Source organism: Pelodiscus sinensis, chromosome 29 (assembly GCF_049634645.1).
Source record: "Pelodiscus sinensis isolate JC-2024 chromosome 29, ASM4963464v1, whole genome shotgun sequence".
Classification (NCBI taxonomy): Eukaryota; Metazoa; Chordata; order Testudines; family Trionychidae; genus Pelodiscus; species Pelodiscus sinensis.
Window position 1 is genome coordinate 14,357,070 of NC_134739.1, and position 23,953 is coordinate 14,381,022.

At 50.2% G+C, this 23,953-nt stretch overlaps 1 protein-coding gene across 1 annotated transcript; it reads left to right on the top strand.

The window, feature by feature from the left end:
• Nucleotides 1-3,755: 3,755 nt before the first annotated feature.
• Nucleotides 3,756-23,823, top strand: UBE2Z (ubiquitin conjugating enzyme E2 Z). The gene is made up of 7 exons (XM_075911635.1): nucleotides 3,756-4,177; nucleotides 7,237-7,309; nucleotides 10,795-10,982; nucleotides 12,885-12,996; nucleotides 14,316-14,428; nucleotides 16,077-16,167; nucleotides 21,487-23,823. The coding sequence occupies exons 1-7, from the start codon at nucleotides 3,897-3,899 to the stop codon at nucleotides 21,655-21,657; spliced, it is 1,029 nt and encodes a 342-aa protein (XP_075767750.1). The 5' UTR covers nucleotides 3,756-3,896; the 3' UTR covers nucleotides 21,658-23,823.
• The last annotated feature ends 130 nt before the right edge of the window (nucleotides 23,824-23,953 follow it).

The window sequence follows — 23,953 nt, forward strand, 5'->3', positions numbered from 1 at the left end:
TGCTTTTGCGGAAATTCAAGCGGCCAGTGTAGACAGCTGGCAAGTTTTTCTGGAAAAGCGGCTGATTTTCTGGGAAAAACTGGCCAGTCTAGACACAGCCAGGATGTACATAGTCCTGCTGGAGGGGTTTACTGTAGGTCGAGTAAGGTCAACTACTTTTGAAAAGACTGAGACCCAGCTCCCTAAGGTGCCTCAGTCTGGGCCGGACAGGTTTGTTTATAGGTGTTTCTGAACAACCTTGACTTGCCTCATTCAAGGCTGGCCTTAAGCATAAATAAAAGCAGTGGCCATGTAGGACTCCTCCAGTAGCAGCTCCCTCTTCCTCTCTGGTAGTAGGAAAGGTGGGAGTGGCACAACACTTCCATGGAGTGTAGAGAGGGGACTTGTAGTTGGGGTGTCTCACATCCCCGACTGGGCTAAAGCTTGTAAGGGAGCACCTCTTCCTGGCAATTTGTTTTGGGGTCTGCATGTGATTGGGGGGGCGAACACCATATCTTCCCCAGGTTTGTGACTCACTCCCATGCTAGGCAGCTATCTCTGTGAAAGGGGTGCGGTTCAGCACAGACCCCTCTCATCAGATCCTTTTTGTGGCTAGCTTAGCTCCAAGGTGCCTCTCTCACTCCCCATTCGTTGTATAGGGAGCCTGGATGCCTAACTCAGGCTTTGCAGATGGCAGTGCTGTTCCTGTGATTTTTTTTTTCTGGGTGTTTAAAAGTTAGGCATTGTGATGCTGAACATCATGGCTGGTATGTCCCTGTGTGGGTCCCACCTCTTCAGCATATTGCTTGAGGAGCCCAGGGCCTTAAGTCAATGGGAATGAAGATTGCTTGCTATGGAGAGCTCACTTCTTGGCTTTCTATTCTAACACTGCCCCCAAAGGACACATGGATCACTGCAGTATATGCTGTAACAGTGTGTGCATGAAATGGCAGTTTCCTCAGAATGTGGTTCTGTCAGAAGGCTGAAACTCAGAAGGGACCATCTTTGGGTGATGCTTGCATTGATTGCTGTGTAGTTGTAGCTGTGTGGGTCCCAGGATATTCAGGAGACTGGATGGGTGAGGTAATACATTTTATTGGATCAACACCTCTTCATGAAAGAGGCAAGCTTTTGTGTTTGTGTTACTTACATCTTCCCAATGATGCCTGCTTTACAGGCTTTATGTAGAATCCATGTATAAGGATGGACCTTAACCCCAGAAAGTGGTTCACTGGGGCCCCTTCATGCTTATGTCTACTCTGAAGCAAATTAGCTAGTTGAATGAAAGGTCATATACATCAGGATCTTAGCACAAAACCCTGCCCAGCTTTAGTAGCCAGTTACAATGAAACAACATGGGGTCAGATACCTGTTTTATCTGCCTCTTCCAATGGGAGGGGGAGGGGAGAGAGATCCTTGTCAGTTGATTAGACTGATATTTTCCCATTTGTAATTTAAATGTCAAAACTACACTTAGAACTAGGTATGAGGAATAGCTGTAGGAAAACTGGATTCCACGAGGGGATAACCTAGAAGAGAGGTTTTCTGTGGCAAATGGTCACAAATCCTAAAGCTACAACATACATAAAAACACAGCAGAGGTACTTTCATCTTAAACTGTTGTGCATCCCCTGCTCTGGGGTGACCCCAACGATGACCCTTTGATCTATACTAGCAGAGACTCAAGGACAGGTGAATCTGCCTAACCCTGTCTTCCAAATTATGAATCCCAGCTCCTGGTTGAGAGCCTCTTTCCTTTTTTTCCTATGCTGAGGGTGTTTCAGGGATTGGTGGAGGGTGAGGGGGAAGAGGTCTTCCCCCTCTTTCACTGTAGATATTTGTACGGATCTTTCTAACCTGTGTGTTTTCTATGATTTTTTTTATTATTATTTAAGGTTACCCTCCTCTCCTCCACCCTTTCCTACTGGTATAATTTGTAAATAAAAGGCTTACGGGTATGTTAAAGCAGGGATTGCTGGGTGGTGTAATCTCTGTGGGTTGCTCCTTCCTGGTAGAGAGATGAGTAAGTGCAGACTGCACCTTGCCCTTTCCTAGCTTTTGTGACAAATCAATCTGAAATGATTACATTTCACTCTTCCTGGCAGAGCTCTCCTTTGCACTTACGGGTGGCTAGCAACTTGTCTATTATTCTAGGCAGCTGGTTTTCCTTTCTGTGCCCTCAGAAAAAGTGACCTTGAAGAGGAATTTGTTAGTCAATTGTGACTTTGTAGTAATATCGCCTTTTGACCTAAGTGCTTAGCCAAAATTTGGAATCCTATAAAGTTGTTTCCACAGTGAGAAATCAATACTAGTTATTTCTTTCATGTAATTATTTTTTCCCTCAAATGTACAAAGTCCTGTTTCCTTGAAGACAGGAGGACTCTATACAAGAGCGTTTCTTTGCTCACAGTCCAAGCCTCTTTCAATCAGCACTCACAGCAACAAGTTTTCTTTGTAGGCCTTTTCTTAGGGCCCTGCTTCCCCACTGTTGCTCTGGCTGTATGCTTGGCTTTCTTAGCTGGAGCCTGCCTGTGTCATCTTTATTGCTTCTGCCTCTGTCTCAGGGCTGGCCTATGTTAGAAAATTTAATCAACTCTGCTCTATTGTGAGAAAAATTCACACTCTTGAATAATGTAGTCAAGCTAACCTAGCCCACTATGTGGACAGCCCTAGTTTGATGGATTAATGTGTCTGTCAACCTACCTACCACGTCTCGGGAAGGTGGATTTCCAACAGTGACAGGAAAACTCCTCCTGTCACTGAAGTGCTATGCTTCTAAGTATAGAAACAGCCTCAAATGTACCCCATTCCTTCCTGTGGTCATTACCCAGCTCCAGCATTTGCTGTATAAGTCCCTGATGCACCCCTCAGTCTGTGTGGCATAGCGTACACTTAACCTTACCATGTGGGTCTGTTCTTTTGGCTAGTGCTAAACAGGGGCATTTAATTGCTCCCTTATTCAGCTTTTTTGGAAGGGTGTCTGCTGTACTGGGAGTTTTAACACAGTTTAACCTAACCTGTAACTATTATTGTGTGGGGAAAGCTTGCCTAATATTTCCAACTTTTGACAATGGTTAAGTATATACAGTTGAGGTCATTTGTGTGGCTCAAATCCTATAGCATGATTCAAAATAACACTGTTAAATTTCAGCAGGAGGGAGAGTAGGGGAGGTGTGTCCAAAGCCCTCCCACCGTTTTGCTGCCTGTTCCTCGCTTTCACGTATGAGCATGCTTTGTACTTCAAAGGAGCTTTGGAGGCTTAACTCATGTTTGCAAGGGGCTGTACCACTCTAAGATGAAACCAGGGCCGCTGCCTTTGGAACGGTAGCTGGAGGAGCTGACTTAGCCCCTGGGGCAAGAGCCTGACAAAACATTACAGCCATGCTCACAATGTCATCATGCTGTGATGAGAGAGGCAGAGGCTTTTGCAGAAGGCGAGAAAAATAGTCCCTGACCCTCCACTGCTCTGGGACCTACAGGGGGATGGGTGCCCTGCACGTGGGGGGCGCAGAGGGCTGCCAGCTGATGCAGCTCCCCGCCATGCATGTGCACATACGCCCGCCATGCATGTGCACATACGCCCGCCATGCATGTGCACATACACCCGCCATGCATGCACCCCCCTTCTGCCCGCCAAGCCACGCCCCGTGCCAGGCGGCGAGGAAGAGTCGAGCGGTCCTCCTGGCTGCTGGGCGTCCCCTCGAGCGGAGCGACGCTCGGCTGCCGCGTCGGCCTCTATGGTGGCGCCTCGTTGGTGGCGCCGGCGCTCTGCAGGGCGGAGGGGACTCGATGGTGGCAGGAAGGAAAGGCTGGGGGCGGACGCTCTGGCCGGGATCCGGGGCCGCTCTGGCCGGCGGACTCGCTGGTGTGGAGTCCCGGAAGCTGCGCTCTGGCGGGCCGGGCGCGGGCGGCGGAGAATGGCGGAGAGTCCGGCGGCGGAGGAGGCCGCGAGCGGCGGGGCCCCGGCGGGGGGAGGGGGCGGCGCGGGCGTGTTCATCCCCGCCGAGCTGTGGGCGGCCGGCTTCGGGGCGCCCCCCCTGGGGGCCGGGCCCCCCCCCGGGAGCGGCGGGGCCCCCCTGGCCGGGCTGCCCGCCGCCGGCGCCGCGCTGCTCACGCACTCGGCCTTCTGGGACCCCACGGTGAGCGGCGACTGGGACAGCGAGCGCCCGAGCCCCGCCTGCCTGCTGCGGATCAAGCGGTGAGCGAGCCCCGGGCCTCCCCTTCCCGCTCCCCCCCCCCCGCTGGGGACACCGCCCCCCCTGCCCGCTCCCCCCCTCTGCAGGGGGCACCGACCCCCCCATTGCCCGCTCCCCCCCTCTGCTGGGGGCACCGCCCCCCCCATTGCCCGCTCCCCCCCCCTGTGCTGGGGGCACCGACCGCCCCCCCTTGCCCGCTCACCCCCCACGCTGCTGGGGGCACTGACTGCGGGTCCCCTCCCCCCGCTGTCCTCCCCTTTGCCAGACTCCCTTGCCAGCCTCCCCCCACTGCTGGAGGCACTGACCGCCCCCCTAGCCCGCTCACCCCCCCCCACTGCTGGGGGCTGTGACCGCGGCCCCCACCATGCCATCTTCCAGGGCCTGGTCTGGCTGGGTGTTCTGCTCTGTGTTTTCCTTCCTTTCTCTCAGAAAAGAGCCCCCGGGGGTTCTCTTCCCCCCCCCCCCCAGACCAAACACATGTCCTGGCCCCTCATCTCCCAGCTTCTTTTTGAGTCCGAGGGGTTTGGCCTTGATGTGTCCTGTCCTATTTGCCTCTGTGTGTGTTTGTGGGGTGGGGGGGGGGGGGGGCTCTGTCTACATTTTTGGGTTTTTTTGTTAGTCTCTAAGGTGCTGCAAGACTATTTGTTGGGTTTTTTTTTCTTTTTTGAGGTCAGTTTCAGACTAAATCGGCTGCCCCCTCTGAACCAGACGATAACATTTATGCTTGGGAGAGGATGATCTCTTCCATGTTCCAGGGATGTCAAATGTCGGTTAACTGAATGGTCGAATAACCTCATGGTTACTTAATTATTTTGTAGTGCCCGGGGGTGAGCCAGCAGCCAGTGTGCTCCAGCCTCACTCCAGAGGAGCTGCCTGCTGCTCTGTGCTGCTGCCTCTGAATCAGAAGCAGCAGCAGCATGGGATGCCAGGCAGGAGCTGGTCCGCGAGGGGAATCAGTTTAAAAAGCAGCTCCCCTTGCAGTCTGGCTGCCTGTTGCCCCATGCTGCTGCCTTTGATACAGAGACAGCAGCATAGGGTGGTAGCAGCCCTTGTCGGGTGGGAGGAAGAGGTCTGAGCTTCCAGACCTGGTGTGAGCTGGAACTGCCCGCCCGGCTCCTATTATGCTTTAAATGCAGAGCCACAGCAGGAGTAGGTCCCAGACCCGTTGCAAGCCAGGACTGAGCCGGGCTGCTGGCCAGCCTGCTAAAAAAAAAAAGTACTGGCAAGTTAGGGGGAGGGAGATGTGTGTAGTCTACAGCATTAACCTTATGAGCTTTTGCTTATCAGTTATCTGTGGAACTCTTTGCCAGAGGGTGTGGTGAAGGCCAAGATTTTCACTGAGGCACCTGTGAACCTAGGCATTGGATGCAGTTCTTGATCCACTGGCACTTACAGCTTTCCACAGTGGCGTGTGGCGCTACCTTGCTCATCACCAGTTGGGTCTTGTCCCCAGAGATAGCTGCAGCTCGCTAGGATTCAGGAGGCTTCCCCAATGTTGGGAGAACGTTCAGTGCCTCACAGTGCTCCCGAGTCCCTCTGGCCTTGTTGGCGCACGTCAGCTCGCTGCTCTCGCGTTAGAGCCAGTGCACTAATGCCGCTTTGTAATTTCTAAAGCACCCAGAAGGCTCCCAAAGCGAGCGGTGGGCTGTACAGTCGTGTATCCAGGTCTTGGGTGGAATGTGACAGCTGTTCTGCAGCCATGCTGTACAGCATAGGAAATGAAGCACCCAATGTCTGGGTGGGACTTTCTGGGGAATATAATAGAATAAATTATCCACCACTGAAATGTGGCCACTCATATGGGTCAGCAACTTCTTGCTAAAACTGCCAAAGCCTGTTTCAGTGATCATGTTTATAATTTAAAGAGGGAATTGACAGAAACTCCTCCCTTTGTCCCCGCCTGGTTAAACCATTCTTACTGCTGCCAGTAGTTAAGAAAATGTCTGTTCTGTTGAGTGGCATGAAGTCATATTTTGCCACTTTCATGCAAGGATCTTAAAGCCCATCCGTTGAGTTCAGTCTCACAACTGCATTTTCCCAGGTGCATACAAGAGAGGCAACTTGACTCACCTGAGTGAGCTTGTATCAGACACAAGAGCAGCGTTCTGATCTCCTGATCCTGTCCTCTGTCTCATTATAAGATGATACCTCACCTGACCCTTTCATCTTAAAATCTAGTCTGTCGTGCCAGCTGTTTGCCAGTCAAACCAAAATTCTTTGGGCATCTGCAACTCAAGAGTTTTGTATTGGGTCAATAGGGGAAATGGTTTCTTTTTTGTCTTCCCAGATTGAGTCGTAAAAGGTGTTGATAACTGGCCCACTTCAGCCCCGTTCGTTCATTTGCCTGTGTGATGCTAGCTGAACAATCCTGCTGTCCCCCATCTAGCTGCAGTATTAAAGGATGCATGTAAAAGGATTGTTCCCATTAGCTCTGGCACGCTGATGACCTTTAAAACAATGAACAGTGTGTTACAAGTGCTGGTGTAATTTCAATAGATTCTTCCTCTTCCCGCATCTCAAACCTCCTTGCTTGCCAAATTATTGCAGAGCCTTGTTCTGTTGCCTGTTCCCAAACTGTAACTTCACCATAAGGTGGTACAAACTGTTTCCAATCCAAGCACTAACTTGTTGGATGTTGAGGTTTTCTTATCTCTTAGAAGTTCCATCTGCTTCGTCATACTACCAAAACTTTTGCTCAACTCAGTGTTCTTTACAAACAGGAAGGCTCTTTTTGCGGGGGTGTGCAACTCAGATCAACACTGGGAGGAGCTCTTTCACTGTTTAAGGTGTCATGCTTCTCATTGTCCCCAGCTTGCAAGGAGACACATCTGCTTCTGTCGGTTTTGTAACGTATCGTACGGCTCTTCTCCTGGATCAGCAGGGACAGCTTAGGCAGAAAACAATGAAACAGCAACACAATAAAACAAATGCTTTCAGTAACAAGTTCACTTCTTTTGCACTTTCTCTGACGCACCCAGGCTTTCTCCTGTTCCTACTCTGCTCCTTGGATTGGGCTTGACTCAAAGGGAGATATTAGCTGATTCCTGTTTTCTTTGTTCAGGGATATCATGTCCATTTATAAGGAACCACCGCCTGGAATGTTTGTTGTGCCTGATCCTCATGATATGACTAAGGTAAGCGAATATCCGAAACGGAACCAACTTTTCCCCTTCCATCTTGTTTTGCTGGGTGTGTTAAGATTTAATCTATGCCATTTTTGGGAGAGGAGTGGGAAAGAGTTTCACAGAGCATCCATAAAATGTCATAAAAGAATCATGCATTTTAAATTTCTGGGGGACAATGGGAAAGAATTGGGTTTAAAACTGCAAGAGGCTTTCAAGGACACTGGCTTTAGGAAGTCGTAATCCACGGTTCTGCAGATAAATCCAGTAGCGCCTCAGTGGCCGCTGTAAATTGGTCAGGTGCCAATCCAGCTGGCTTCTCGCAGCCAGTGCTTGAAAGTGATCAGTGGAAATGTTTGAAGAAACAGCTGACTCCACTGTGAGAGCCATTAGATGATGAGAATCTTCCGGCGGAGACGGGGGATGGGAAATGTTCAAACTGGGGAGTGTGGTGGCTGCAGAAGCTTCCGATTAGTGGCTGTATTGGCCATGATTCACATCCAAGCCGATGCAGAGGTGTAATTTGCACTCCTTGTGCTCGCCTGCTTCCCTGCGCCCCAGTGGAGATGCCCTTAATGCATCTCCCAGCCTCCCTGAAACAACCACTCTTTGAGCTGCCCTGTTTTCCTGTGGGGTTTGTGGTGGAGGAGAAGTTGCTGCCACCTTCTCCTGGTCCCAGCTTTCCCCATCTCTCCAACAAACGTTCCACTGCCAGGTTCCACCAGAACTAACCCTTGGCCTAAGCAAGGCCTTTGGGTTTTAAGTTACTGCAGGCAGGAATATCTCAGCATTTTAATTATAACTTCGGCCCAGCGTGATGCTGGATGCTGAAAATCCACAGACGCTTTCCAACAATGCGTGGTATTGTCGATGGTGTCCCAAAGCGTCGTCATATTGGCATTGCACAGCAAATCACAAGGAGCTAAGAAACATTTAAAATTGATCCATTGACCACATTTGGGGGGCGCACGGAAGGAAATAACCTGGTTCCCCTCATAGCCTGAGGGGAGTAGGTTCACCTGTGCGTAATCAGGGCCTTCATAGACCATTTTACAGTGAGGCGAGATTGTGAGCCTGGCCCTAGGTCCTGGCTGAGGAAGGTCAGTGATCAGTTTCAGTACAAATCAGGAACATTATCTTCAAGCCAAGAAAACGCCTCTTGCTGGTTGATTTTCAGAAGTTGGAAAATAACATGGGGTATGTCTACACTACAGCACTAATTCGAATTAACTTAATTTGAATTAGTTAATTCGAACTAAGCTAATTCGAACTAGTGCATCTAGACCTAAAAACTAGTTCAAATTAGCGTTTTGCTAATTCGAACTAGCATGTCCACATTGAGTGGACCCTGAACCGAGGTTAAGGATGGCCGGAAGCAGTGCCGGCAGGGCATCAGGTTAGAACTTAGAGCGTGGAGCTGCTGTCTCAGGCTAGCCAAGGGCTATGCTTAAAGGGTCCCGACCTCCACCCCGGACAGACAGTTCTCAGGGGTTCCCCGCTTGCAAAGCAGTCCTGGCTTGGAGCGTCCTGAGTGCCCACACACGGCACATCACAGCACTCGGCCATCAGCCCGGCTGCACTTGCCGCAGGCTGCCATCCGGGGGGGGGGGGGGGGGGTGTCAATCGGGGGGGCTGCAGGAGAGTTTCCACCCCGAGGAGCCCGCAGAGCCACCCCAGTCCTCCCCATCGGGGGCTCGTACCCCATTCCTCCCTCACCTCCTTCCACTTACCCCTCCCTAGCTCCCCTTCCTGATGTACAAAATAAAGGACACGTGGTCAAAAATAGAAACTCTCTTTATTGAACAACACTGGGGGAGACTGGGAAAAGGAGGTGGGAGAGAGGAAGAGAGAGGGTGGGAGGGGGAGGGCAACTAAAATGATCAGGGGTTTGGAACAGGTCCCATATGAAGATAGGCTAAAGAGACTGGGACTTTTCAGCTTAGAAAAGAGGAGACTGAGGGGGGATATGATAGAGGTCTATAAAAACATGAGTGGTGTGGAGAGGGTGCATAAAGAAAAGTTCTTCATTAGTTCCCATAATAGGAGGACTAGAGGACACCAAAGGAAAGGAATGGGTAGCAGGCTTCAAACTAGTAACAGAAAGTTCTTCTTCACAAAGCAAATAGTCAACCTGTGGAACTCCTTGCTGCAGGAGGCTGTGAAGGCTAGAACTAGAACAGAGTTTAAAGAGAAGTGAGAGAAAGTCATGGAGGTTGGGTCCATGGAGTGCTATTAGCCAGGGGGTAGAAATGGTGTCCCTGGCCTCTGTTTGTGGAAGGCTGGAGATGGATGGCACGAGACAAATGGCTTGGTCATTGTCTTTGGTCCATCCCCTCCAGGGTACCTAGTGTTGGCCGCTGTTGACAGACAGGCTACTGGGCTAGATGGTCTGACCCAGTACGGCCATTCTAAGCTCAGGGTCGGGGGTCTCACTGGACCACCTTGATTTTCATGCAAACCTGCTCCTGGGTGGCCAGGCTGGCAGCTATCCTGCCCTAGACGGCCACTTTCCTGTGCCTAGCGCGGAGGTCGTGGATGAGGTCCACGATGTCCGCACTAGACCAGGTGGGCGCCCGCCTCTTGCGGACCTGGGCAGGCTCCTGGGAGCTGCCAACCTGGTCCCAGGAAGAGGCGGAGGGCTGGGTGGCAGCTGGTGGCTGGCTCAAGCCGTGCCAGGTGCAGGGTCTGCTGGCTGGGTGCTGGCAGGCTTGCACCTGGCACGGGCATCGTAGCCAGCCCATGCCCCTTTAAGGGCTCCGGGGCCAGGAGGGGGGCAGAAGAGTTTCCCTGGTGGTGCCCAGAGTGGCCACCAGGGAAAGCTGGGGAGGGCTAGCCTCCCACTAGTTCGAATGAAGTGGCTACACACCCCTTAATTAGAACTAGTTAATTCGAACTAGATGTTAGTCCTCGTGGAATGAGGTTTACCTAGTTCGAATTAAGCGCTCTGCTAGTTTGAATTAAGTTGGAACTAGCGGAGCGCTAGTGTAGCGCCTAGCAAAGTTAATTCGAACTAACGTCTGTTAGTTCGAATTAACTTTGTAGTGTAGACATACCCGTGTTGAGGGAGGGGGGCAATCAGAGAAAAAGGCAGAGACTCTTTTTTCTTGTTAATCATGTGGGGTCCTTTTTAAAATCCTTGAACATTTGAAAAGCCAAGCTATTACGGCAAAGTGCTGTTTGATTTGTGTTTGGCTGCGCAGATCTGGAGTGGGTGTATGTGAAAGCACGTGAGGGGTGCAGCTGCTGCCGTCCCTTGGTAAATACGGCCAGGTGGGCGCTCCCTGCGCCCAGGTGAGGCAGAGAAATGTGCAGCAGTGGCTATGGGTAGAAGCGAGTCTTGCAGGGAGGGGGAAAGAGTGGGCCGTGCATGATGTGCTGGTGGGAGAAGCCTGGTCGTGAGCTCTGTCGCGATTTCTCGCCTTTGTTCGGTTTTGTTGAGAATTTCACCGTGCTGCGCAATTGTGAAGTGGTGCGCAAGATGGGCTTTTGTTTTGCAGATTCATGCATTGATCACAGGCCCATTTGACACGCCTTATGAAGGGGGGTTCTTCTTGTTCCTGTTTCGCTGTCCTCCAGATTATCCCATCCACCCACCAAGGGTCAAACTGATGACAACGGGGAATAATACAGTGAGGTTTAACCCCAACTTCTACCGCAATGGGAAAGTCTGCCTGAGTATTCTAGGGTAAGAGGAGACTTCGGCTGTTCCAAGGGGAAGCCGGGAGGTTGCTGCAGGCAGTTCTTTACAGTGTGTGTCCCTCTTTGCCTATTTAGGTTCCAATCCTGCAGTGACCTCTGCCTGCACAGATCCTGCATGAAGTTACTAGCAGGACAGAGGCCTTAAAGCTGCCAAAATTGAGCTAAAATGCGGGTCTGACCGTCTTTAACTCCACAAAGCTGCAAATCTGTTCTGTCACCCCACTGTGCCACTTTACCATCTCCCACATCAAGCGTTTTGGCCTAAACTTTGCATTTCTTCTGCTTTTGTGGTTTGAAGCCTGACCCCTATTGTTGTTTGAGTGTAGATTTTTGTGGTTGTAATTTCCTGTGTGTGTGTGGTTCTTACAGAGAAAATAGATATTTAAAAAAAAAGCCACTAAAAACTCCCTTGAAAGCTGTTTAACTGCTTCTCTGCTTCCGCCTGTGACTTGATGCAAAACCATGAGTCGTATAATAATTTCTAGTCACCACTAGACTATTCAAACAGCCGCTCTACGGACACGGGCGCCAACCCTACCTATGTTTAATTTTATGCAACAGTCCCATTAGCTCTGTGTGAAGATCGTGTCTGGATGGTCCCAACCCAGCAAATGCTTCGTCCCTGCAATGACATGTTAACAATGTAAGGGCACAATCTATGAACACCCGTGAGCGCAGTGCAGCTTAGCGTGGAGCCCACACAGGCTGTGGATGCTCTTCGCCTCTCGGGGTTGGATCCTAAATTAGAGCAAAGACAGAGCAACGGTTCGAGGAAGGAAGACTATTGATGTGACGGGAGGAGGTGGGCTTGCCGGGGGAAGCACTTGGTTGGGGAGACCTCCTCAAGCATTTGGGATATTCATGATAGAAGGCATAAAACTGAAAGGGCAGGGAGCTGTAAAACGAAAGGGGTTTGAAAACCTGTCGCGTGCCAGGTGCGTCCCTCTTGAAATGCTGCTGTTCCAGAGTGGGTGGGGAAAGGCTCTGGGACGAAAGGGGTAAGGGAGGCCAACCCAGCGGCCCTCTCCGTAAAGGTATGTGCATCCCTGCAGGTGGCATAGGGACCTGTAGATCTTTGCTGCTACGGAAGGCAGTGTTTCCTAGTGCACAGAGGCCTGAATTCAGATTAGAGATGTGAAATCCTGTTTAATCAGTTAACCAATTAAATGGCATCCTGCCCGTCTGGGCTAGTGCCAAAAACCATGCAAGCAAGATGCATCATTTGAAAGTTTCCTAGAGGAGCTTTTCCCAGCTGTGCTGTTCTTTTCTGTCTGCCAGGCACCTCGGTGCTGGTAGGAAAGGGAAATTTACAAGAATTGAGCCCTAATCCAGGTAGGGGGCACAGCTGGGGGAGAAGAAACCCACCCAATGAGCCTTCTGAGCATGGCCGATGATCGGGGACTCTTCCTGGCTCCTTGTTTCTCTTGCCCACTTCCTCTTCGGGGTAGACACCTTTTAGCTTTTTCTGATTTCCTGCCCTGGGCCATGTCCCACAGAGCGGCAATGGCGACAGGGCAGGTCACTGAGTCGAATCTAGATTTGGGCTTCACAAACGTGTTCTTTCTGAGGTGCTGTAAAAACTCCCGTGACCCACCCATGCCACGATAGCTGCTTTCCTGCATACAAATGCCAGGGCTGGCGTTAGGGGACGGCAAAGCAGGGCCACGAGGGCCCCACAAAGCTTTGTTGCTCCGTCTTAAGCTTGCGATGGCAGGACTCAGGCCTCCAGGCTTCGGCCCCTTGTGCTGGGGCTTTGGCTTTCTGTCCTGGCCCCGAGGAAGTGTAACGCTGGCCCTGCTTTGCCGACTCGTGGCCCCAGAACCCCTGGCTGAGAACCACTCTCCTAGATCTTGTTGTTCCATATGTTCCTGTGTTTATGGTGTTGCAGCACTTGGACTGGTCCTGCTTGGAGCCCAGCACAGAGTATCTCTTCAGTCCTGATCTCCATCCAGTCTCTGATGACGGAGAATCCCTACCACAATGAGCCTGGCTTTGAGCAGGTAAGAGCTCTGATTCTGAAATGCTACGAGCCCAGCTTACTCCAGTTCTGAAATCACTTGACTCCTGTTCCCCTGTGGATTCCATTCTGCAGAGAGACAATTAGTCATCCTGGGGCTATGCAAGTCTTTGGAGCAGCAACGGGGTGACTCCTGCTTTCTCTTCCATGCTCTTGTGTCTGAGTGACTGTGAGACGAGCAAATTGTAACTACACTAAGCCACAAGTTACCCCATGGACAGTAGGCAGGGAGCCGCCTGCTGGATTAGGGATGTTCAAATATGGATCATCAAGTAAACGTGTCACCGTTGAAAATGTCAGTGGTTACGTAGTTACACGCGGTGGACAGGCAGCTTCCTGGGAGGCAAAGCAGGGCCACTGCCTCTGGTACGGAGGCAGCAGTGCGGGAATGGGAGGGGGAGGCGGGAGCCAGTACGTGCGAGGAGCCAGCTTTTAAGCCATCTTCCCTTGTGTAACCGGGAAGGTTAAGAGCTGAGCCCCGGCTCCTCGGTTAACTGTGTACCCGGTTGCACGTTCACATCCCTAGTAGGCATGTGAATTCCCGTTGAATCGGCGAAACACCTTGTTTAACTGGTTAACCGATTAAAGGGGGAGAAATGGGGGGGGTTGGAACGCCCCCCTGCTACAGGCAGGAGCTACTCCAGCATCCTGATCGGTGTAGCCCCTGCCTGCGGGGCTCCTGGGCCCGCTGCATTGGAGCAGCCCCTGTCCGCAGCAGGCCCCCCATGGGGCTGGAGCAGCCCTCTGCCCGTGGTAGGTGGGGAGCTCCTTCAGGCCCACCGGTTAAACCTCCATGTCCCTCCTCCCTGCCTTGCAGAAGGGTTCGAGTGCTTGTAATCCCCTTTTGCGATTTTTGCTAACGGCCGCCAGTCTTCAATCCAGAGCAGGGGTGAAAAAGGCGCGAACGCTCGAGCCCGATCACGTTTTACTTCATGTTCTCAGCAAGGGGGGGGCCTTACGATAAGTGGAAGCATTAAGAAAACGGCCTGTATCTTCAGGGGCTCGGTCTAATTCTGCAAATCTCTCCTGAAAGTCAGCGGCTTCCCTGGGCCTTATTGTTGGGCTCTGTGTGAACCCAGCTGCTCAGATTTCCTGGCCCTCGGGCCGTCTGAGGGAGCCAGACTGTTGTGCTGCCTTTCAGGCTGATCCAAATCCTCAGTGACCTGAGGCCCCTGCTCTGGAGTCCCTTCCCAGCTTTTCAGCATAAGCTAGATCACTGTGTCTGGAGAGCTTGTCGGGGAGCGTGAGAAGGGAAGGGCCCGTCGCACGTCACGGACTCAGTGCCGCTATTTCCACTGACAGGAGAGGCACCCTGGGGATAGTAAGAACTATAACGAGTGCATTCGGCACGAGACCATCCGCGTAGCTGTTTGCGACATGCTGGAAGGAAAGTATCCCTGTCCCGAACCTTTACGGTAGGTAATGGGGGGAGGAGCGAATCTACTGATGGGCCCCCATCTTGCGCTAAATGGTGATAGTCTGATGTAACCGGGCACTTCTGTACACGTCACGGTCCCTGGCAGTGTCTCACGTTGGGCCGGGGACTGGGAACTCTTCATCTTGCGGTGTCTGAGTTCCACCTCCGTTGTGTCACCGTAGGCACTGCCCCGTTCCCCTACTGTCAAATGGGGACGGTGTGTCCCTGTCTTGCATGGGGGAGGACTAATGGTTCCCGGTGTGTAATGAGTCTAATACTCACACAGCATGTGTGCTAGTTCCCTGCCTGGGTTTCCTACTGCACATCCAGTTCCTTCTCTGGCAGGCCCTACCAAATTCACAGTCATGCACAGGGCGTCACAGATGGTGAAATGTGGGGTCCCCCCAGGAAATCTGGCCTTTTGTGAGCTCTTACCCTACACGATATGGATTTCCCAGGGGAGATCAGGGTTTCTCAAATTGGGGGTCCTGACCCAAAAGGGAATTGCAGGGGACCACAAGGTTATTTTTTGGGAGGGGGTCACGGATTCCCACCCTTCTTCATGGCTTTCGGAGTTGGGTGGCCAGAGAGCAGCGGCTGCTGACTAAGGCCATGTCTATACGTCTGGGAAAATCCACACTGCCACAATTGATTTTCCAGAGTTCGATTTAGCCGGTCTAGGTAGATCCGCTAAAGTTAAACTCAGAGGACGTCCCACTTGGCAGGCAGGACTCCTGCATCTGTGAGGAGTAAGGGAAGCCAATGGGAGCGTTTGCTCCTGTTGGCCTCCTGCTGTGGGGATGATACGACAACTCCAGCTACATAATTAACATGGCTGGAATTGCGTATCTCGATGCAACCTTCCCCTTCAGTGTAGACCTGGCCTAGGGCCCCCAGTGCAGAAGGAAGGGTGCTGATACGAGATGAGGGCGTCCTTACTTTTCCGTTGCTGCTAGCAATAGTTCTGCCTTCAGAGCTGGGTTTCTGGCCAGCAGCCGCTGCTCTACAGCTGCCCAACTTGGAAGGCAGTGCTGCTGCTGGCAGCTGCGTGGAAGTAAGGGCAGCAATACCCTACAAGTATCACACCCTGAATTTCAGATTAATATCTGAATTCCTGAAACTTGCCATTTTTAAAATCCTAAGACACTGAAATTGACCAAAATAGACCATGAATTTGGTGCGGCCCTACTTGAATGACTCTCTCTAGCTCCTGGGGTGGTGTGATTCAGTCAGTGTAATGATGCAAGTTAATGTAGACCCCTTGTGCGGGAAGTTCTACTGAGCAGTGAAATGGTTGTCTCGGTTGCTTGGATTGTCCTTATAAGCAGGGCTTGACAAACCGCAGTGAGATCTACTGGCCAGCCCCGCACCGCGCATGCGCCAGACCAGCAATGTGCATGCGTGCAGAGCCGGTGAACGGGGCGAACGGAGTGATGGGCTGAAATCTACTTGCCACGGGCGAGTAGAAATAGCGATTTGTTGAGCCCTGCTTATAAGTGTTGGTGGCATATGCAGTGTGTTGTGGACTAGATGAATGACAAGTTTGCTTAACTGAATGGAGCCACACTTGGCCACCAGGGGATTAGACCAGTGCATAAATGCCCGTTCATCCTGCCTTGACCATGTGCTCTCTCGTGGTGTCCCAGAGGCGTGATGGAGAAGTCCTTCATGGAGTACTTTGACTTCTACGAGGGTGTGTGCAAAGAGAGGCTTCACCTACAAGGACAGACAATGCAGGTAAGCCGCTGGCAACCTGCTTTCCGTGCTACAACTTCATGAGAAGGGTGCAGTTTAATAACCTGTTAGGCTGCAAGAAATAAGTGTTGGTTTGCCAGCTATGTGGTGTATAGTGATGTCTGCTTGATGTTGGCTCATTTTATCCTGGCTACCTTGGGTGAAGGAGATCATCAGCTTGCCTCTTGACATGACTAATTGAGGAGAGAAGAGAAAAGAAACTCCTTGAAGGTTGGAATCTCTTAATTCTCTCCAGACATGTGCTTTGATTTCACATCAGCCATGAAATAAGGCAGTGAGAAATTCCTGGGGCTGTTAATACACTGGTTTCCGCTAATGCAAAGCGTCCGCTTAATTCTTTCTCTGTTGGTGCCAATTGTACTTCATCTGAAAGTTCCCTCTAGAAGCCAGAGTTCAGGGGAGATACACGAGCTTCAGCGTCCTTGTATTTCCTCTCCATGTGTCTGGCTCAGGCCTGGGCAAAATGCAGCTCCTCAAGCCACCGGATCCAGCTTGCAGAGGCAGTGGGGAGCCTCAGGCAGGCTGTGGGGCGCTTTCTCTTTGAGTCCAGAGGGGAGAAGGGGAACATTCGGACACTGCTCCTGCCTCCAGCACAATCCCATTGGCTGGTTTGAGTAACAAGCAGCCACGAAGTACAACCCTCCTGCTCATTTACTCACTCAAGCACATGGCTGAGCAGCCAGAAACATTTTCCAAGCCTTTAGCGGGCAGGCAAGCAGGCTGGTTTGACTGCTGGATGGTAAGTCTCCAGGCCAGAACCTGCCTCTGGCATCCCAGCCCCTCCCTTCCGCAACCCTCTGTCCCCCACTACTGCCCCATTACTGCACATGCACCTATATCCCCTCCCAGATCAGGCAGCCCAATCTTCTGCTCGAGATCACAGTCCACTCCAACCATAGGTCACATCCCAAAACCCTTCACCCCAGTTCCCTACCCTATGTCACAACTGCCTTCCCCCAAACTCCCTCCCAGACTCCATTCTCCCTCCTGCACCCCAGTTCCTTCCCCCAAGTTCCCTTCTGCACCCAACCTCCATCCCAAACCCCGCACCACATCCATTAATACCATAGAATTGTGCGGCCCTCGACCACTTTCCAAAACCTTGGAGTGGGCCCCCATCAGAAATGCTTGCCCACCCCGATCTAGCTTCTGATTCATGCTAAGAGAATAGGAAACTACCCCCACTGTGGCAGTTCCTATGTCCCTGTCAGAGGTTAGCTAGCTGGTGTGTGTTCTCCTAAAATGCCAATGGTGCTCCTAATCTCTCCTTAGGGCGTAGTCACTATGTTCCTTTGATGTGTGTTAAGATGTGTGAGATGTGGGGAAGAGGTTTCTTCCTGCTGGCCAGCTGGTAACTCTTCTAACTTTTATCTTTGCTACTGGAAGTGAAGGATCAAAGGTGCTTTGCGGCAACCCGGTTCCTTGAGATCGTCCAACCTCTTCCATCCCCAGCCAGTACAATGCCTTCAGTTTCCATGAGGGATGTAAAAACCCACTAACATAGTTAACCAGATAAACTGTTTGTTTAACTGGTTAAACGCCACGGTCACGAGGCCAGTTAACTGGTTACTGGGTAAGCAAGCCAATAAGCCTACTGCTTACTGAGTAACCAGTTATAGAATCATAGAATCATAGGACTGGAAGGGACCTCGAGAGGTCATCGAGTCCAGACCCCCACCTTCAAGGCAGGACCAAGCTCCGTCTACACCATCCCTGACAGATGTCTGTCTAACCTGTTCTTAAATATCTCCAGAGAGGGAGATTCCACCACCTTCCTTGGCAATTTATTCCAATATTTGACCACCCTGACAGTTAGGAATTTTTTCCTAATGTCCAATCTAAACCTCCCCTGCTGCACTTTAAGCCCATTACTCCTTGTCCTGTCCTCAGAAACCAAGAGGAACAAATTTTCTCCTTCCTCCCTTGTGACACCCTTTTAGATATTTGAAAACCGCTATCATGTCCCCCCCCTTAATCTTCTTTTTTCCAAACTAAACAAGCCCAGTTCATGAAGCCTGGCTTCATAGGTCATGTTCTCTAGACCTTTAATCATTCTTGTCGCTCTTCTCTGTACCCTTTCCAATTTCTCCACATCTTTCTTGAAATGTGGTGCCCAGAACTGGACACAGTACTCCAGCTGAGGCCTAACTAGTGCAGAGTAGAGCTGCAGAATGACTTCACGAGTTTTGCTTAATCATATTTGCTTTTTTTGCAACAGCATCACACTGTTGACTCATATTCAACTTGTGGTCCACTATGACCCCTAGATCCCTTTCCACCATGCTCCTTCCTAGACAGTCGCTTCCCATCTTGTATGTATGGAACTGATTGTTCCTTCCTAAGTGGAGCACTTTGCATTTCTCTTTATTAAACCTCATCCTGTTTACCTCTGACCATTTCTCTAACTTGCTAAGGTCATTTTGAATTATGTCCCTATCCTCCAAAGAAGTTGCAACCCCACCCAGTTTGGTATCATCTGCAAACTTAATAAGCGTACTCTCTATCCCAATATCTACATCATTGATGAAGATATTGAACAGTACGGGTCCCAAAACAGACCCTTGCGGAACTCCACTTGTTATCCCTTTCCAGCAGGATTTAGCACCGTTAACAACAACTCTCTGACTACGGTTATCCAGCCAATTATGCACCCACCTTATCGTGGCCCTATCTAAGTTATATTTGCCTAGTTTATCAATAAGAATATCATGCGAGACCGTATCAAATGCCTTACTAAAGTCTAGGTATATGACATCCACCGCTTCTCCCTTATCCACAAGGCTCGTTATCCTATCAAAGAAAGCTATCAGATTAGTTTGGCATGACTTGTTCTTCACAAACCCATGCTGGCTGTTCCCTATCACTTTATTACCTTCCAAGTGTTTGCATATGATTTCCTTGATTACCTGCTCCATTATCTTCCCTGGGACAGACGTTAAACTGACCGGTCTGTAGTTTCCTGGGTTGTTCTTATTCCCCTTTTTATAGATAGGCACAATATTTGCCCTTTTCCAGTCTTCTGGAATCTCCCGTCTTCCATGATTTTTCAAAGATCATAGCTAAAGGCTCAGATACCTCCTCTATCAGCTCCTTGAGTATCCTGGGATGCATTTCATCAGGACCTGGTGACTTGCTGACATCTAACTTTCCTAAGTGATTTTTAACTTGTTCTTTGTGTATCCTATCTTCTAAACTTACCCTCTCTCTCCTTGTATTCACTACGTTAGGCACACCTCCAGACTTCTTCAGTTAACCTCTTCCATCCCCAGCCAGTACAATGCTTTCAGGCTTTTCCTAGCACTGCTCCTGAGCCACTCTGTTTTCCCTACTGCCATAAGAACGGCCAGACTGGGTCAGGCCAACGGTCCATCCAGCTCAGTATCCCATCTGCTGACAGTAGCCAATACCAGATGCCCAAGAGGGAGGGAACAAAACAAGGAATCCTCACGTGATCCCTCCCCTGTCACCCATCTCCAGACAAACAGCAGCTAGGGACACCATTCCTACCCATCCTGGCTAATAGCCATTGATGGACCTAACCTCCATGAATCCATCTAGCTCTTTATTGAACCCTGTTAAAGTCCTAGCCTTCACCACATCCTCTGGCAAGGAGTTCCACAAGTTGACTGTGTGCTGAGTGAAGAAAAACTTCCTTTTGTTTGTTTTAAACCTGCTGCCTATTCATTTCATTTGGTGACCCCCTAGTTCTTATGTCGTGGGGACAAGTAAATAACTTTTCCTTACTCACTTTCTCCACACCAGTCATGATTTTTATAGACCTCTATCCTATCCCCCCTTAGCCTCCTCTTTTCTAAGCTGAAAAGTCCCAGTCTTTTCAATCTCTCTTCATATGGGACCTGTTCCAAACCTCTCATCATTTGTGTTGCCCTTTTCTGAACCTTTTCCAATGCCGAGAGATCTGTATTGAGAGCGGCTGATTGCTAAGCTATTTCTGTACAAATGTGAGTTTCTTCTGTTCTAATCAGCCATCTCCCAAATGACTCATTGAAAGATCTCGCCATTGACGGAAGAGGGGGGTGGTTAATTTTACACCTCATGTCGACACGTGCCCTTTATACAGCCCTGTTAGCCATAAAATCGGAGCTCCCCCGGCGTGTCATGGCAGCAGACGGCTTGTGTTTGGATTGAACAGTGCCACCAGCCCACATGGTCTGACCCGCATCAGCTGGAATCTGGAGTACAGTGAGGAGAGGCTGCATTGTAAAGCTACCTGGCTGGAGGGGTTAGTCAGGAAAGGCTCCGATCGCACCCTTCCGTCACCGTTGTGGCCGCTGCGAGGAGCAGAGGCTCCATTTATCGCTGTAGCAGCGAGGAGGTCTGGTCATGGCCCAGACCCGTGTGGTGCTAGGCGCTGTACGGACACACCAGGCTGGTCCTGCAGAGGTAGCCATTGCTGTGCCCATCCAGAACGCCTCATTAGACGAACCATAGGTGAAAGCAAAGGTGTCAGTGTGGTTGTCGGCTTTTCCCTGTGAGTGTAGTGTGTGTGGGGAGGAAAGAAGCTTCCGTCCATTATGGTCCCTTCTGGGCCTGAGAGAAGGAGCTAAGTCTCTCTTGCGTGTTTGCCACTGCCCAGCTGTATGACTAGGCACTATGTGCCTCAGTTTCCCCATTTGTAATCTCTAGCGCTGTGTGAGGTGTCAGTAACTATAGTCCTTGGCTTTCTCTGCTGAGACTCATTCCCTCCTGCCTGGGAGCAGCTCCTCAGTTCTTTGAAACGCTGGTTCAAATCCAGCCAGTGTCCACTCCGCCTTCATCTGCCTGAGGAAGGTCAACATGAGAGCATGCAGTGTGCATTGCCTGGGTGTTTCAGATGAGAGCTTTTGAACAAGCCAAGATCCCCTCTCTCTGCATTGACACCGAAGAGCCCACAATGTGCTTGGCAGAGAACAGGCGTTTAACCAGCGTCTTTGCCAAAACGTCTCCTTGCCCTGCAGCAGGGATGTAAAATCCCCTTTAATTACTAACCAGTTAAGCGTTAAGTGTAACCAGTTAAGGGAATAAAACGGGCCAGGCAGGGGTTGGAGCAGCGGCTCCTCTTGCCATGGTCGGGAGTGCTCTGGCTGGGCTGGAGCTCCTCTGCCCATGGCCTGCTGTGGTTGGGGGCTGGACTGGAAAGCCCGTGCCCATGGCAGGTGGGGCACTGCTCCAGTCCCCACCTGTTAACCCTAACCGGTAAGCCTCCTCCATGAACCGGTTAACCATGGCGGTGGGAGTACTGCAGGGATGTTGGTATGGCCTGGCGTACTTTGTGTCTAAATCTTACTTGTTTCCAACCAGGATCCTTTTGGTGAAAAACGAGGCCACTTTGACTATCAGTCCCTCTTACTCCGTTTGCAAGGCATTCGGCTGAAGGTGCAAGAGAAACACCAGCAGGAGAACGTAGACATAGACTCTGACAGCAGCTCCTCAGAGACAGAGACGGACACTCAAGGGAGCTCCAAAGCTTAGAGGTCTCCAGATACGAGCCCCACACCCCTGGGCTTTTCAGCCTTTGTGCTCTAGAATCCCCCCGACTGACTTGAGCGCCATGCCACTTCCAGCGTGGCTACAGCGAGGGGAGGTCTGTCTCCTTTCATGCTCTGTGGCTACAGAACAAGAGGACTTGATGGTAGACAAAGCCTAGCTAGTAACAAGGCTCCTCTAAAAGGTACTTCCTCTGCTAGAAAGCTGGATCATGTGGCATCAGGCTGTTTTGGAAACGCCTGCACTGGGTTGGTTTTTCTTTCTCTGATTAAAACAATGAGATGTAGAATGCACCTCCGTTTGACAGCTCTTCTGTTCTTGACTCACCAGCATGTGGCCGGCTGTGCTGACCTCTCCGGACCAGAGCTGTAGGAGCACTTTGATGTGGAGTCCCCAATACTAGAAGGCCCACTTGCTGATTGCCCAGGTTTAATGCCTGTCTGGGGGGGAAGGTGGGGCACAGGCCCCTCTGTCCGCTGATGTCTCTTCTAGACACGTTCTAGACAGACCAAAGAGAAACGGGGTAGAATCTAGGCTTTCGAAAGCTGCATCCAGACCTGGGTGGCATTTCCTGGCTGGACTTTAGGTAGGTGAGGGAAAGGGGGGAAATGGACTCAAGCTGCAAAAGCTCATAAATCAAGTGCAGATGCTTTTACCCTGGAAACATTGGAGGGGGGGGGGGGGGAAATCACTGGGGTTTTTTCTTTTGAAAAGTCAAACCCACAATTGAAGGTTGTGGGGCTTTTTTTAAATATGTGGTGTTAAAATATTGTAGGAAATATTCTACTTTAGCTTTTCCAAGTGGAACTGCTCTGCTTCCTTGGCTGCTGTTTTCTTTTCCCGCTAATATTTGATCCAGGAGAAATAAGATGCTAGGATAAGGCATTTCTAAGCAGGAAGCCATTTTCTAACGGAGCTCTCCAGAGAAGGGGAGAAGCAAGTGTCTATAGCAGCAGAACGTTCCCTTGCCAAATGTGACCAGTTGTAAAACTAGTTCCCAACACTTGGATAGTTTTAACAGCAGAGTCTCATGTTGTGCAATTTGTACCTCTTGGCATTGGCAGCCAGGAGAAACCTGCCCTTTACATCAAGGATGTAGTTAAAATAAACTGTGGAGATGAAACACACCCAGATCAAGCAAGCAGATAACAGGCCTGAATTGTTTTTTGATACCACCAAAGGGGGTGATAAACTGCTTTAGGAAGGGCTTAATCTTGTTTTACAAGAGCATTGATTGAAAATTAAGCACGTAGTTGCATGGTATGGTGCACCAACCCCATCCCTCCTCCTTTGCTATAACCCTCCTGCTGATTGCTAGTGTGACATGGAAAGAAGATCCAAGTCAGGTAACTTTTTCGTTTGTTTGTTCTAAGGAGATTCTCTTTCTAGCTCAAATTGCACAGTTATGTCAATGTCCCATGTGCTGGTGAATTATTTTCAATACAGATTGTTTATGTAGAATATCAACTATTGTAAATGTCCAAAGCCTGCATCCTGCAGCGTAAGTAGCTTTGAGAGGTTGAAAGATGGAAACATTCCTGAATTAAAGGTGCCACTTAACAACTTATGAGCCTTTTTAAAAAAAAAACCCTCATCTTGGGCCTGTCACTGGTATGGTTTAGAATGGAACCCTGTTTTCTCTAAAAGAAAACTTACCTAAGACACACCAGCTGGAAGTCCAAGCAGTGTGCTCCTTAATATAAGGTTTTATGGAGGCATATCAGTATGAAAAGTTGAGAGCTATACTACTGTAGCACCTCTGTTTAATCCATTGTAAATCTCACTTTAAAATTAGTTAGAGATGGGCCTCGAATGCCTTCATAAGGCAGAGCTGGTTCCAAAATCTCTTATGTGGTGCATGTGGCATTTCCATCCACACACAAAAATGCCTTACTGTGGACACCATTCACCTAAGCATGTGGCTGTAAAAGAAGTATTAGTTTCATAGCTGTTACCCTTCCTGCAGTTTCTGAATGTTTCCATTTCAAAGTGACAATCCTCAATGACTGCTCTAGGCAGACATGTTTTAGTGACAGAATTTTAGACCTAATGATTTGAAAATATATGCACAAGAGTCACTATAAAATATCTTGTTTATATACAATTGTACATAAGATTTTTTTTGTGCAATAAAGTTTTGTTTTGGCAGAATCCAGACTCTTGTATTTTTCATGGGCAAGTTACAGGACGTTCGAGTGAGACACTTGTATTGATAGTAACTCCCTAAACACTTGGGCAGGGAAGGATCCCTGTTAATGGAGGCTGTTCATATCCACAGCTG